At 41.9% G+C, this 14,766-nt stretch overlaps 1 protein-coding gene across 13 annotated transcripts in view; it reads left to right on the top strand.

The window, feature by feature from the left end:
• The first annotated feature begins 453 nt into the window (after positions 1-453).
• NRCAM (neuronal cell adhesion molecule) overlaps positions 454-14,766 on the top strand; it is a 219,790-nt gene continuing 205,477 nt past the window's right edge. For 12 of the 13 annotated variants that reach the window (XM_078674316.1, XM_078674310.1, XM_078674308.1 and 9 more), the window contains exons 1-2: positions 454-644; positions 11,265-11,282. In XM_078674316.1, the coding sequence (XP_078530442.1) occupies positions 551-644; positions 11,265-11,282 (112 nt within the window). In that variant the 5' untranslated portion in view covers positions 454-550. The remainder of the gene's footprint in view (positions 645-11,264; positions 11,283-14,766) is intronic. The other variant, XM_078674305.1, reaches the window with a different exon arrangement.

The raw sequence follows: 14,766 nt of genomic DNA, 5'->3' as shown, positions 1-14,766 counted from the left end.
TTCTAGGAAAGAGTAGAGTAAGATATAGGCTGCAGCCAGGGAAGCCTCTCACTTGTCCTCTATGCATCATCAGCGAGGTAATACAAAACGGCAGGGGTCATGAAAAAGGTATGGGGCGCCCAGACTCCCCCATCTCACCACTATCCAAAGAGTTTAGACTGAACAGGCTTCCCCTCAAGCGTATTGTTACATCGCTGTAGTGTACACGCAGAAAGGGAACCTGAACACAGAGCGTGATTCTCACCCTAAACGGTGCAGTTATCATGGTCATCACCATCATCAGAACAGTCGAAAAGGCAAACTGTGATCCGGTATTGGGTCAAGTTCTGACCTCATTATGTAGTTGATGTTTTGAATGTGATGGCCAGTATTATTGTGAACCAAGTACTAAATAACTCTACTCAGAGATTTAACAACCACATTAAAATTAAGATATCTGTTCCTTCTAGCTAGCCGAAGACCACCTCTTTGCAGCACATCATCTTGAAGCCAGAGGAGAGGCAGATTGGGCTTGCGTTTCGCAGCTGCCGGTCAGCTCGCAGGACCTCAGATGATGCTGAAGAGGAGGCGAGCGTGCCTTTCAGGTGGTCCCTTGATTCTCCTCCTTTGCCAAGTGATTAATGCACTGGAAGTGCCACTTGACCGTAAGTATTGCTGTGTGACATTCATGTGCTTTGTTAAATCGTTTTCTTTTGCAGGTGAGATGTACCCATTACTGCTAATTTTACGCTAAAAGCAACTTCAATGGCAGTGTTCTCAGCGCCCGAACCACTGCTGTAGCGAGGAATCCTTTGTGCATTTTTGATTGACTGCATGGTAACTAACACAAGAAGTATAAACGTCTACAAAGCCTGAGAAAATGTGAGCACCGGCTGAAATGAACTCATATCCATCTGTAGATTTAAGTATCATATGCCTCTTGTACATACTGCCACGCGGGGTATATCCCACCTGAGTGGGTACTGCTGACTGTTGGAGAGTATCTTGGTTGTCCCTGTTCAGGATGGTTAGCAGTCAGAAGTCCTGACAAAGACCATCTTGGGTGAAAGAAAAAGTGAAATATGTTACTAAAAGAATTGGAAAAGGATGAATTACTTGAGTAAGCTCGTTGCAGACGATTTGAGGGAGAGGGGCCTATCAGACACTCCATACCTTCAGTGTTCATCATGCAGGCCATTGAGAAGTCCATAATGTTGTTTAGGGACAGTGGAGAAGAGTTACACTCTAGGACTTTGGAGGACAAAAACATTTATTTAAAAAATAGTACCTGCATTGATGGTAGTAACTTAAGATCGATGCATGGTTTGTCACTAACTTATAAAAATACAGAGCCAGGGTTTCTAAAATAATGTGATGTCACCGCTAGGAGTGTCTGGCACTAGTGTAGCAAGAATGCCTTGGACAATTGTGCAAGCAAGGAAAATGCCCCCTTTGCTACTTGGGTAGTAAAGTACAGCACTTACCAGGGTTCACTGGCCCGCTCAGGGCCCCAGTGCCACTGCACCTGCTGCATCAATGGTAGCTACGTGCCTGGAGTCAGGACCCAGGGCTCAATATAATCAGCCACGTATAAATCTCTAGGGACGTCTGACCAGTGGCAATCAACATGCTTTGATCTTCATTCTGTAGCTATCACAATGGTATTTTTGTAGCTGATTGTTTTTTCTCTATTTGTGTTATTTTTCTGTTGCATTTGACGACTATTTATGAAATATTGAAGTTTATTCTCTAATCTGGGCCTCTTTTTTCTCGAATTATTTTGGGCTATCATGTTTGTACTGCCATGAACCTTGACCTGTTATATTGGCTGGTGCCCCTCAAGGTTTATGTGGGTGAGTGGAAATCATGTAATAAATCTTCAGGACAGTCAGGCTGCCTCCGAGGGCCTGCAGTGACTGGACATTGAGACAAAGTCCTGCACAACTCTGAGTGTGGGAAGCGTGGGTTTACCTACACGTTAAGCAGATGCATGCTATCTCTGGCATTCTTGTTTTTGTGGGAAATATTATTATAAAAAATATATTCTACTTTGAAACTATTTTAGGTAAGCCCACATTTATCCCCGTGTGAGTTGTGTAGGATTTGCCCCCAGTGTCGAGCAATTTGCAGCTATTTTTCCTCCTCATCTCCACTTTCATCGGGAATACATTATCCATAAAATCATCAAATGGGTTTGTTTAAGGACAAGGAGGGCAGATGTAAATATAAAGAATCTATCAAACTGTGTAATTTAAAATTGAATGCAATATGTGTTGGGCAGATGTGCGTTGCCCCTGGCAAAAAAATCTAATCTGCTTCAAAGCCTGATATGTAAATGGGCATCAGCTGGCACGACAAACATGGACGAATAAACAGTCTAGATCATAAACATGGTAACAAGAAAGAAAGGTATTGTCCTCCTAGAGTGGTTTTACACTAGTCCTCAGTGGAAGAGTTTTATAGTAAAAAGTGTTTTTACGTGGGTTGTGAGGTGGTCATCAATCGCACTAAGGCTCTCAAGGAGCACTTTGCAGTCTTTAATAGAAGTAGTACACTTCTAGGAATTTAATTGTACTTCTTTGAACATAGTACCGAATTCTATTTCAGTTGGATCTGCTTACCTTCTTCATACCCACTTTCTCTCAGCTTTTGTTGTAGAGAGAAGGTGGTATCGAGGCAACAGCTGAATAAAAACTGTATGTTAGGTCACTCTGCGATCTGCACAATTATGAGAGCGCAAGATGCAAATAAGTGCACACAGCCCCCTCCCCGAGCCTTATTAGGTCCTAGGGACCCCATCTCACAAGGCATTTTTTCTGAAATGTGGAGGAGGCCGATTCCGCCCGCTCCCGGTGCCTTATTTGGATTGGGGAACCCATCCCCCATAACCACTACTACAATTAAAGAAGAAAGGGGCCGTGGGCCCCCCCAAGGACCACTACACCTCTTCGCCCCCCTCCCCAAGCCCTTTCCGTCCCCTGAGATTCCACGTCCCGGGCCCACATTATTAAAGGTGGGTGACCTGGTTCCCACCCAGGGCCCTTGTGGCCTCAGCCGTCTCCCCTCATGCAGCAGGGGCTGGCATTGCTCCCATCTGCAGGGAGCAGCTACTAATGCTTCTCCTTGGGGGTGGGAGTATTAATTTTATCTGTTTCCCTGCCCGCTTCATTGAGAGCAGGGAAACAGATAAAAATCTGCTCCCAGCTGGTGGGAGCATTTTTAAAGCTCCTACCAGCTAGGAGCACACTTTGTGTTTTTTCTCCCGCTTGGCGGAGGATTTAAAAAAAATCCGGCCAAGCGGGAGCAAGCACAGGTTTTCCTGCCCACGCCAGTGCGGGCCACACAACCTCTATGTCCTGGGGGTTTACTCCATGGCACATAGCATGTAAGGCAGCTCGAGGTATGGGGTCATTAATGGTTCAGGGAGAGGGGCCACATACCATGCCTATTTCCAGTAATTGTGGACCCAGAGGTGGGCTCCTCAATGGCCTTTAGAGGTTTGGGGAGTTGTCCGCATGTCCCCCTCCACATTTTCAAAGACAGGATGAGCTCCCCAGGGCCTGTCATGGCTCAGGGAGGCAGGCCGCAAGTCCCCCTCCCCATTTTCAGAAATGTTGGCCCAGGGGGTGGGCTACTCAGGGCCTCTGATGGCTCTGGGACACTAATTCTAGCATCTGGGATGGGCTTCCAAGGTCCTGTCATGGCATCAGGGAGGGGGGCTGCATATTCCCTTCCCCTTTTTCAGTAACATTGGCCCCAGGCATGGGGTCCCTGAGTCCTTTAGAGACCCGGGGAAGAGGGGAGCGTGGCCCTCATCCCCATTTTGAAATATTTCAGCTTGGGTGTGGGCTCCATAGGGACTATCATAGATCAGGGAGTGGGGTACATGGCCCCCTCCCATATACACTAATTCTGGCACCCTGGGTGGGCTTCCGAGGGCCTGTCATGGCCTCGGGTGCCACGCTGCTCCCCTCCCCTTATGTTAAAATTTTGGGCATAAGTTGGGCTCCCTGGGGCCTTTAATAACTCTCGAGGGGGGTCATGTGGACTTTAATGGATTATTAAATATATGGGATTGGGGGTGGATGCATCAAGATAAGGAATTGTGATTCCTTAATATACATTTTTAAGGAATTGCTATTTAGGAGTTGGAATTCCTTATGCATGTAGGAATCTCAAAAAGAATAGCGATTCCTACACATTCCCTAATAGCGAATCACAAATTACGATTAGCTATTAGGGAATGCGCTGCCATTCATTCCTATGGGCCTAGAAGCCCATAGGAATGAATGGGAAAACATTCGTAATTTGCGATTACCAAAGAGGTAATCACAAATTGCATATGCAATTGCTAGGGTGGTAGGGGGACTAAGGCCTCCCCCTGATGCACCCCCAAAACAGGTAAGTGTGCACATGTGGCACACACACAGGGCCTAAGGGCATGTGTATGTGCCACATGGCACTTGAAAAAATGCAATTTGGTGCATTTTTCTAAGGATTTGCAAATTAACATCAACTTTAAATTTAGGCTAATTTGCGATTCCTTAATGCATAGTCGCATTTTGAAAATGCTTCTTGCATAAAATTTCGGGAATTACAAATTGCGACTCCCTAAATGCATTTGCAAAATAGGTAATCGCAAAAATTGCGATTACCTAGCATCAGAAATGGCTTTTTACCAGTCGCAAACAGGCTGATCCTTAGAATCGGTGTTTGCAACCAGTAAAAAGTTTGATGCATGTGCCCCTAAGTCGCTGAGTCCTGTAAAAGCTCTGAGTCAATCAGTAATGGTCCAAAGTAAATAAAGCTCCTTGTGAAAATCAGAACACTCTATTTGTAAATTGGCACTCCTGTGATTGTCACTCGAACGTCTTGCAGACCTAAACGTCCAGATATACAATTATATTTTAACCTTAATGTCGCAAAAAATACTGAATGGATTTACACCAAATCACAAGAAGCACAATCTGTGTACCTAGATCTAGCTTTATACCAACATTGGTGTAATTCCATTCAGCAGTTTTTGCTGTAGCCCTTCATAAAGAAAAACAAACCCAAAAGAACGGAACAGTGTTGGCCCTAGGACAACCGCACTGGTGCTAGTTGGCATATTAGCAAACAGTAGTGCTCCATCCCTGGCAGTTCCACTATTCGGGAACTGCTAAACATAAACAAAGCAATATTGAAGAGGCAACACTCAATGTATGTTGGAATGATCTTACTATGTGAGGTAATCAGGAATAAGCTAGTCCTCCAGTGATTTAAAATGTGAGAGACTTCTACCCTGTATCAGCGCAATAAAACGCTTTACGGCGTTACTCTGCAGATCCTACTAGGGAAATACTAATCATTTTGAGTCACTTGAGGATTAGCCTATTCCTGATTACCACACATATTTTTGCAAACTCTGATGAAGTCCTTCACAGAATGTAACGTTGGTTGAGCTGGCCGGAAGTGCGAAATGTTGATTAAATACAAATAAAGGCACTCTTTTTGAAAATCACATTATGGCTCCCTCCTTGTATATGGTTCAAGACTTCATGAACTGTTTTGAATTCTCACTATAAGATTATTACTAGATACATTGACTGTTCCCTCTTCAATAAAGAGTCTATAAAAATGCAAGGGGATTTTGCATTTTAAAAATTCTTTTCTTTGCTCCCGCTTGACGGATCACCCCATAACATTGCATGTACAAACTAGTCAAAACATAGCACCTTTTTGAAATGTTTTGTGGAGATACTTCAAACGGGGCCAAAGGTATTAGCAACCCAAAACCTTTTTTCTTCTGGAACAGCTGACCTAACTATAACTACCCGGTGTATGTGTATATATATATATATATCTCCAAAAGCGGCTCAACACTTTGAATTCTTTCAGCAAGCAGAAGCTGACCACAGAGTAAGTGCTTTAAGATGCTTTAATGTCAGCCATAACGCGTTTCGGTCCAGCCAGGCCTTGATCACATGACAACGCTGCTATGTTCCTTTGACCTTTTTAAAGTGCATTACGTTAACTGTGAATGGTGAAAGGTAATAGACATAAAAGACCCATTTGGCATAGAGTGCCTAAGTTGATAGTTAAATACTTCAGCAGTAATAAATATACATTATTGAGTGTGATACACAGGCAAAGCTAAAACCCATTAGGTAAAAACAGTTCAATAAATACATGTTATCCATACAAATATTGCAAATTAATATATAAATATATAATTATTCCAAATGATGGAAAAACATGTATGTTTTTAAAAAAACACATCGATTTCTGTCCAGGTGTAACACGGGTAAGTCCGTGAACCATGCCATGCATTTGTTTTGTAGAATAACCTTGGATTGTTTAATTTGTTTATCACCCAATGCTCATGTATAAAGGCATTTAATAAGAACATCAAATTGCAAAAAATCCCTGCATATATGCAGCAGTTTGCTCATCCCCTAGTTCGTTCTTAATCGTTTTTTGGATCTGTCGCTTATTAAATTATTTTTTGTAAAGTGCAAGTGCAAATAAATAAACATTATTTTTCCTTATTCTTTCTATTTTTTTTTTAAACAAACCCGAAGTGCACCATAGTGCCTCAAGATACATAATTTACCAATAACCTGCAATTTATATTAAAAAAACATGATGGTTTATAGTTAAGGTTGGGCAGCAGCCTCCTTCATTACTGTGCCATAATGGCTCCCATTATTGTGTTCCCTTTAATTTGTTGCAGTTTATACCTCTAAAGTTAAAATTACCAATGTTCTTTTGAAATACACGAGGTCGCAATTTAAATGGTAAGACTGTGCCAGCGGGGGTAAAATGATTCAGAGAAGTGTATATCTTAGTTTAAGCAAGTATAAAGGTCTACTGTATTGTCTGGCCCCCAGGGGTCTTACAGTCTAAATTCAAAATGAATCTGGTCTCTAGTTTTCTGAGCTGTCCCTCCCTATCGGCTCCCTTTTGGAAATGGGCATGGAGTCTATTACATAGTAGGAGAAGTCTTTCAAGTTGTTATCATGTACTACCCGAAAATTTCTGGCAACAGGGTTGGTGGGATCACAGTTATTTATAGCTCTAATATGTTGCAAGATACTTTTGTTAACTGGGAGTTTTATACTCCCTACATATTTGAGCTTGCAGGAACACTCCAAGATGTAAACGGCATATTCTGTTTTACAGTGAAGCGTTTTTTTTTATGTCAGTTCCCTTGTCACTGAAAGCAGTGGAATAGGTTTTTTTGTTTATGCCATATTTACAGGACTTACAATTCCTACACTTTGTGAACCTATGTGGTTGTGCCCACCATTTAACTGTTTCTATTGTATGTGGGCTACTAGAGACCAGGCTATTATTACGGGGCCCTCCTGTAAGTTTGGTTTGGTCTGGGGGATAGATCTGTCCCAATAAGCAGGCCAGGGGAGTTGTATTATTTTTTTGTTGGCTTTCTCCTGGGCACTGAAAGCTATGATAAGTCTTAGTTCATTAGGCCTTTGATTAGAGCTGTTGGTTCTGCTCTTCTCTTTTTAATAATCAGGAGCTGCTCCCTGTCTAGGGACTGGGTTTTGCAAATTGCTGCCTCAATAGTTCGTTTAGGGTTCCCTCTGGATAAAAATCTTCTCTTACTTTCTAGTTGGGCATTGAACAGGTCAGACGTGTTACTATAAATTCTCTTCAAACGTAGCTTCTCTCCATATGGGATACTTTGAATTAGGTGTCTGGGGTGAAAACTAGTGGAGTGGTGAACTGAATTTCCAGCTGTTTGCTTTCTGTATACCTGTGTCTCTAGTTTATTTGCATTGGAGTATACTTTCACATCCAAAAAATTGATACTAGTATCACTCATGACAGCTGTGAAGCTTAAATTGATGTCATTTTTATTTATGTCCGATATGAAGACCATGGCTTCACTTTCCAAGCCCTCCCACACAATGAACAAATCATAAATGTATTGGTAAAATATTTTTACATTTTTGTCCATATAGTGCTTGTGAGTGCCATGGAGGACCAGCTCCTCCCACCAGCCCATGAATAAACCGGCATAGTTGGGAGAGAAGCTGGCCCCCATCGCCACACCTCACGTCTGCTGGTAGTAGGTCTTATCAAACATAAATATGTTATTATGCAAGCAAAAATGTATCATGTTCACCAACATCACATTGTGCTGGGGCCATATATATATCCGCACTCTAAATAAAGGAGGGGGTGGCCGGCACTCTGTTAAAGTGGCTAAATTCAATTTTATTAAGGTAACACTGGAACAACAGGTACACGTTTCGGCTGGCAGCCCAGTTTGACAAAGGCTGGGCTACCAGCCGAAACACGTTCCGGTATTGCCTCATTAAAATTGGATTTTGCCACCTTTCAGAGTGCCAGGCCCTATATATATATATATATATATATAAATAAATAAATATATATATATATATATAATATCCACTGTCAGTTGCTCAGGACACCAGTGTAAGCTGTGGAGTGCCAGAGGACTATGCTCATTCCTTTTCATTGTCAATCTAGCTCTAATCACTTTATACTGTACTTGCTGTGGCCTATTAAATTTACACATATCAGTTCATATATATATATATATATATATATATATCACACTGTGGTTTATATAGCTAAACATGACAACCTCAATAGGGATATATTTTGCGATGTGTAAAGAACAGGAAGATACTTTTAGCCAGTTTCCAAATAGCAATTGTATGTTTTAACCATTTAATTGAATTGTTTATCCATAAAAAGATAATACTTGATAGAAAAACCTACATATTTAAGGTCTCACCTCATTTTCTTGTGATTATTAATCATTATTCTCTTGGGGATTGATCACAGAGGGCCAGATGTACAAAACTATTTTGCAGATGCAAAACATTTTAGTTAGTCAGAAATGGCTTCCTCACTCCCAGATTACACTTTGACACACGTATTTATTTGTATGGACAGGGGACTTGTTTTTGGCATCCACCACTTCATTGCGAATCAATATACAGTATAAGAATGATTTGTGATCATAACCATTGATCTTTTATCATGACCCAAAGAGGGTGGTAACACAATTGCAAAGTGGACTCTGTTTCTTGTAAATTGTTGCTTTCTGCATTGGGGCAGCATATACTGGTCCAGGAGACCTCTGCCCACTGCTCTAATTACATTCTCTGAATGGCAGCATTATTTGTGAAAACATCGCCTACCTCTTAAAAGGCCGGGTTTACTTTAATAAAATATTTAGGTGATAAATGAATGCAAATGAAGGGATAGAAGTTAGCTGTTCCTCTCATGCCTCCGTTCTGGCATTAAAGACATTCGCCAAAAGTCACAAATAGACATTCTGAAGCATGACTTTTTTTGACCTCATGTAATCGGCATTTAATGCTGCATCAGGTTACCACATCAGTTGGTGCACAAAATAAAGGCGAGGATGCAAATCAGTCAGCATGCAAAAACACTGAGTGGTGTGTAATATCTCTCCAAGGCTAGGTTTCTATCCCGTAATTTATTACAAAAAAACTCAGACCATTAATTTCAGGACATCCATATTTTTTTCTGAATATTTTTTCTTTTTTACAACAGCAAGAGACCTCCTGTACCCCTTCATTCTCGTCCCATACGTGAACCATCACTTTTTCCTTACTGATTATGTTTAACCTTACATCTTCCTTTTTGTATTCTTACGCTCATGTTTTCTCATGCTTAAACCTATTCTCTGTATGTAATCTTTAACTAAATCTCTACAACGGCCTTAACTCTAATGCTATCTCTTTCCTTGATCCTAGGCTAACCTTAATGTTACTTATGGCTCTGTTCTTACACCTCATCCTAACCCTAACATTAAATCGCCCTTTTAACCTAATTTTCACCCTCACGCTAGCCCCTACTCTTACTGTTTCTCTTGATCCTTACTCTCACTCAGAGTCTTATGTTAATCCTTACATGAGTGCTCTGCCCTTCTCTGAAATTTTCAGGCCTTCAACATAATCTCCTTGAACTGTGTCATGATTTAGCAAAGAAGTTCATTTATAGAGCAAGCTGAATATTTACCACTCTCTACAGTGTGCGAAAACTATTACATCTGATGGTTGATGTTCCTGAATCTACTATGTATATTTCCTCAAGAAGTCACCATTGTACTTGTATTATATTACCTCAATCTGTATTTTTACTTTGATAGGTATACTAACCTTCCGAAAAAAACCTTCCCATTTACTATTGTAATGTATGGGTGGGCCTAGGCAGTAAAATGTTTTTACCCCATTAAGGCAGAGGAAATGCCTATGATTTAATCTTTTTCCAGATGTTTGAAATCACAGCTTAGTAGATCATGTTAGCATGAGATGTAATTTAGTAGTTAAACTCTCAAAACCTATTTGTTGTTGTTAAAATATTAAGTTCCCTTTTTTACATTTCATATAACAAAATTCAATCATTTACAGACTATAACTACAACACAGTTTGTTAGCCAAAGGGCAGTAATAAACACTGAAGGTAACATTTCCTAACAAGAAGAAAAATACATTTTAGAATATAATCTGACAAAGCAACACAGAATGTGAAATATTTGAATAATTTTAAATACATCATTACACCACTTGACAAATGTTGTGTTTAGCATTTTGTCCAAAGGCAAAGCAATATCTTAAATTAAACCGTGTGTAGGGAGTGTCATCGGTATAGGAGAAAGGTTAACACTGGATTGCAATTTGCCACAATGAACCACAAATATATAGTAACAACTGTACCTTTGCCTCCAAGAGCTTTAGACATAGGAGAAGACTGGATGCGAGGCATATGCTGCATGGTAAACATTTAAATACATGATGAGTTCAGAACCCTTGTCCTCTCTGGCTTCTGTAATGACTGTGGAGTATGTATAAAGGGGCTTTATTTGTAATAAGATCATGGACAAAATGCACATGCAAATGATGATTAATTGTAATTCTCGCTTATTCGAACCCAAAGTAATTGCTTGTCCAATGCAATGCCTGCCATAGAATCCGAGGCTCCCCTTTGTGAGAGCCATTTTGCCCTCAAGCCGTTCTTTTGTTGTTCCAGTCCTCTCATGGAGGATGGATGGATGGATGTGCGCCTCAGCACGCAGGCAATGCATTCGATTACTTCAATGCACTCCCACTCAATCGCTCGCTTCCCATGAGTTGTGTCTTTTTTAGGTCAATGTTACATGTATATTCATGAGACAAATTTACCTGATATCTTTGCTTCCGGCTTTCTTCTTGCTAACAAGTGATTTTCTTTAATCTTTATCTACCCGTTCTCATGCGGATTCTGGTGGGGATAAATAGCAAAACTTCTAGAAGAACGTAAGTTTCTGTCTGTTCCAAGCAGTCAGTAAAGCCCAGGCTTTTGCTGTGTTATGCTGTTTCGTTGCTGTGCTTATGCTAAGCATCCAAGTGCTGTGGGAGTGGCTTTTACTATTACACACGTGTGTTTGCTGTGGCTATACCCTATTGCATGCAGTGTGGGTCAGATTATTTTTGTTTTCCTTTTTTTCAACCTAGTGGTGGCAAACAGAATACGGGTGGTGTTAAAAAATAGATTTACAAACATTTTTAAATAGAGATTACATTAATCGCAACACTGCATGCAATATTCTGTACGATTTTACCAATGCACTGTTTACATCATGCAACCCAATACAATTGCTAGTTGCTGCTACATAAATGCTCCCTGCAATGTTTCTATACTGTGAAATGAAACGTATGATAAGATTAATCGAAAAATATTTACTAGTCTGAATGTATTAACTAGCTTGAGTGCAGAATGTTTTTAAATGACTATTGCTGGTTGGCAAAGAGTTGTTGCTGAACCAGTCTACAGAGAATTCATGCTGATAAAATTTCAGTGTGTACATACTTTTAGGCAAGCATACACTCAACAGCAACAATTACACATACGTCTGAAAACCAAGAGGAACTTTGACACTATGGGCCTCATTACGATGTCGGTCGGAAAGGCTGCAAACGGTATTCAGTTAGTCCGAATCTGTGTTGGAACCCTTGTTTCCGACCGACTCGGAAACAACAAAGGTCGGACACCGTTCGGATTTTCTGACTCGTCACCAAACGGTATTTGGAGAAACCAAGTGCATTACGATGTCTGATTTGGACAGCCATTCCAAATCTCTTTTTCCAACATGGTTCGACTGTCAGAAACTGACTTCGGGGGCCCGTATCAGGCCCCCCTTTACCCAGGGGCCTCTCATTGGGACCTATGGGGGTACCCATGGTTCCCCTCTTTCCAACCGTGCACTGTGTGGCAGGCACCATGTGGTGCCCGTCACAGGGTGAAAGGTTTTCCGCAGCCTTCCCTTTCTTCAATGGGAGCCTCTGTGTCGGTCAGAACACAGGCTCACATTGAAATCAATGGGAGTCCGACATAACGATGTTCGGAAACATCGTAATCGGTCGGTTGGACTCATGAATCTGATTTGGTCAGAAACCATTCCGACACCTAGTCAGTCGGAATGCTTTGATTTCCGACCAACATGGTAATGAACCCCTATGTTGGCATCTCACATGCTAAGCAGACTAGCAGAGAGGGAAAAGATTCAGGATAGGATGCTGTCTATCCAAAGCGTACTTTAACGAGTGCAGATCCTCAGTGTTTTTAAGGTCTCCACTGCCGTGGTGTAAAAATCTTGATTCGCCAGTGCTAAAATTGACCAGTTTTGAATTTTGCTAATGTCTCTTTCTTCCACCTTCCTATGCTTCCTGCCACTTTACCTTAATCTTGCAGGTTCTTTCCTGTCATTGCTTTTGCCCTTTGTCAGAGTTTTCCTATTGTTTCCCCTTTCAGCCTTTCTGTATCTTGCTCTGGGTCAAAGACTGATGATGGGAAATATGTCCTGGTCTTCACCACTTGCAACTACCTGCACACATTAAGCACTGTCAGCCTTCCCATACAAGTGCTTCTGTGAGGGCATTGTGTGTATTTATCTGTTAATCTCCAGACACACCACACACAACCACTTGTAAAACGGATGGCTGCTTAAGCAATGAGCTACTTAAATACTCACCTGCTGCCACCATAACATACTGTTCGATTATGCAAAAGTATAGTCTAAACATATCTTAATTCGATTGTACTTTTTGTGCACATTTTTATTAATAATCATTAGTGCTTCCTTCTGGCTCACTTGAAGTGGGTCCGTAGTACTTACACTCATTCACCTCTTGATTGAAGTGCTGAAAGTAATGTCGCAAACACATGGGGATGATGGATGGAGCACTGAAACTTTTCAGGCACTCACCCCCAGTCACAGATCTGGGTTGAATCCATCATCGTTCCTTAGCTCACTTCGCCACCTCAGTTCAGAGCCAGCTATATGCAAATCAGTCTTGACCCCGTGCCTGATGGGAACAGTCCAGCCCGAACTGCCAAGCCAGGTCTTCCCTGAACTGTGAACAAGGATTCTGGGACCGGTTTCGGGGGTAACACCTTTCATCAGCCAGGGCAGCTTGAAACCAGTGGCAAAGTGAGCAAGGGACCCACGTCTGGGCATACCCTGCCAACTTTGGGTGAACAAAACAAACACAAGGAGATGATGGACGGGGTGCTGAGACCTGGCTTGGACTTAGGACTGGACTGTTCCCATGAGGCACAGGGTCAAGACTGATTTGCATATAGCTGGGTCTGAACTGAGGTGGCCAAGTGAGCTAAAGAATGATGATGCATTCAACCCAGATCTGTGACTGTGGGTAAGTGTCTGAAATGTTTCAGCGCTCCGTCCATCATCTCCTTGTGTTATTGGTGGATCCCTACACATGAAAGAAACCGTCAGAAATATTATTTTATACGATTTGTACGATTTAGAGTTGATAGTAGTGTCCTGAACTAAAATAAAGCCTACCTCGGAAAAATGAAATGTGTGATGACATAGAGGTGTGCAGCTATGGCTTTCTCACTCTAGAAAGGATGTTAAGAAAACCGATTGAGAGATTGGGTTTGCATGGGGTGATACTTTAGGACTAGTTTAGGTTGCGTGCTATAAATACATATAATAGATGGTTTGGATGTAGGCCCAATTTTCAAGATGTAGGATCATCGATCAGTGTTTTACCAGGAGGCCTGGAGATACTGTTGCTCCTAGCCATAATCTGCACAACCATCTATTCTTAACAATAGGATAAAAAGTCAGCCATCATGATGCTTGAAAATCCTGGAAAGAAACGAGTTTTAAACATATGATCTAACATATAATTTGATATATAATTTGATATATAAGTGGTTAGACCTGACATCCTTGGCGTGGTTTCCCCCTTTCTTTTTGCCTCTACCTCCGTATTGTTGATGCTGTGCTGTGTTGTAGTCCTCACAACATACCAGATGCCTTCAATTCACAAGTTCTGAGATTTAAATATCATCATGCAGAGATGTAGCAATATCATTATAAACTAAAAGAAAAAATACTAGGAATGGAGCCGGAACATAGGGCCTGATTACGATTGCGGATTTCCCGCATCCTCCGGGCCGGCGGAAGCCACCGCCGGCCCGGAGGATGCGGGAAAACCGCTGCGGACTGAAAAAGACCCCCGCCAGATTAGGATGGCTGGGGGATCGTTTTTCAGTCCGCAGCTTTTCCGCCACGGACGCCTTCCGTCCGCGGCGGAAAAGCTTCAACATGGCTGGCGGTGTCTATCAGACACCGCCAGCCATATTAGGATTCCTGCAGAAAGATGCCTTTACACGGCGGCATTCCCGCCGTGTAAAGGCATACGGATTTGTGTTTGGGGGCCCGTTGCGGGCCCCCAGGGGTGAAGGGGGGGTGCACATGGGGGGTACCTA

This window comes from Lissotriton helveticus, chromosome 1_1 (assembly GCF_964261635.1).
Source record: "Lissotriton helveticus chromosome 1_1, aLisHel1.1, whole genome shotgun sequence".
NCBI classification, from domain to species: domain Eukaryota; kingdom Metazoa; phylum Chordata; class Amphibia; order Caudata; family Salamandridae; genus Lissotriton; species Lissotriton helveticus.
This window is presented reverse-complemented; position numbering and strand designations above follow the sequence as displayed.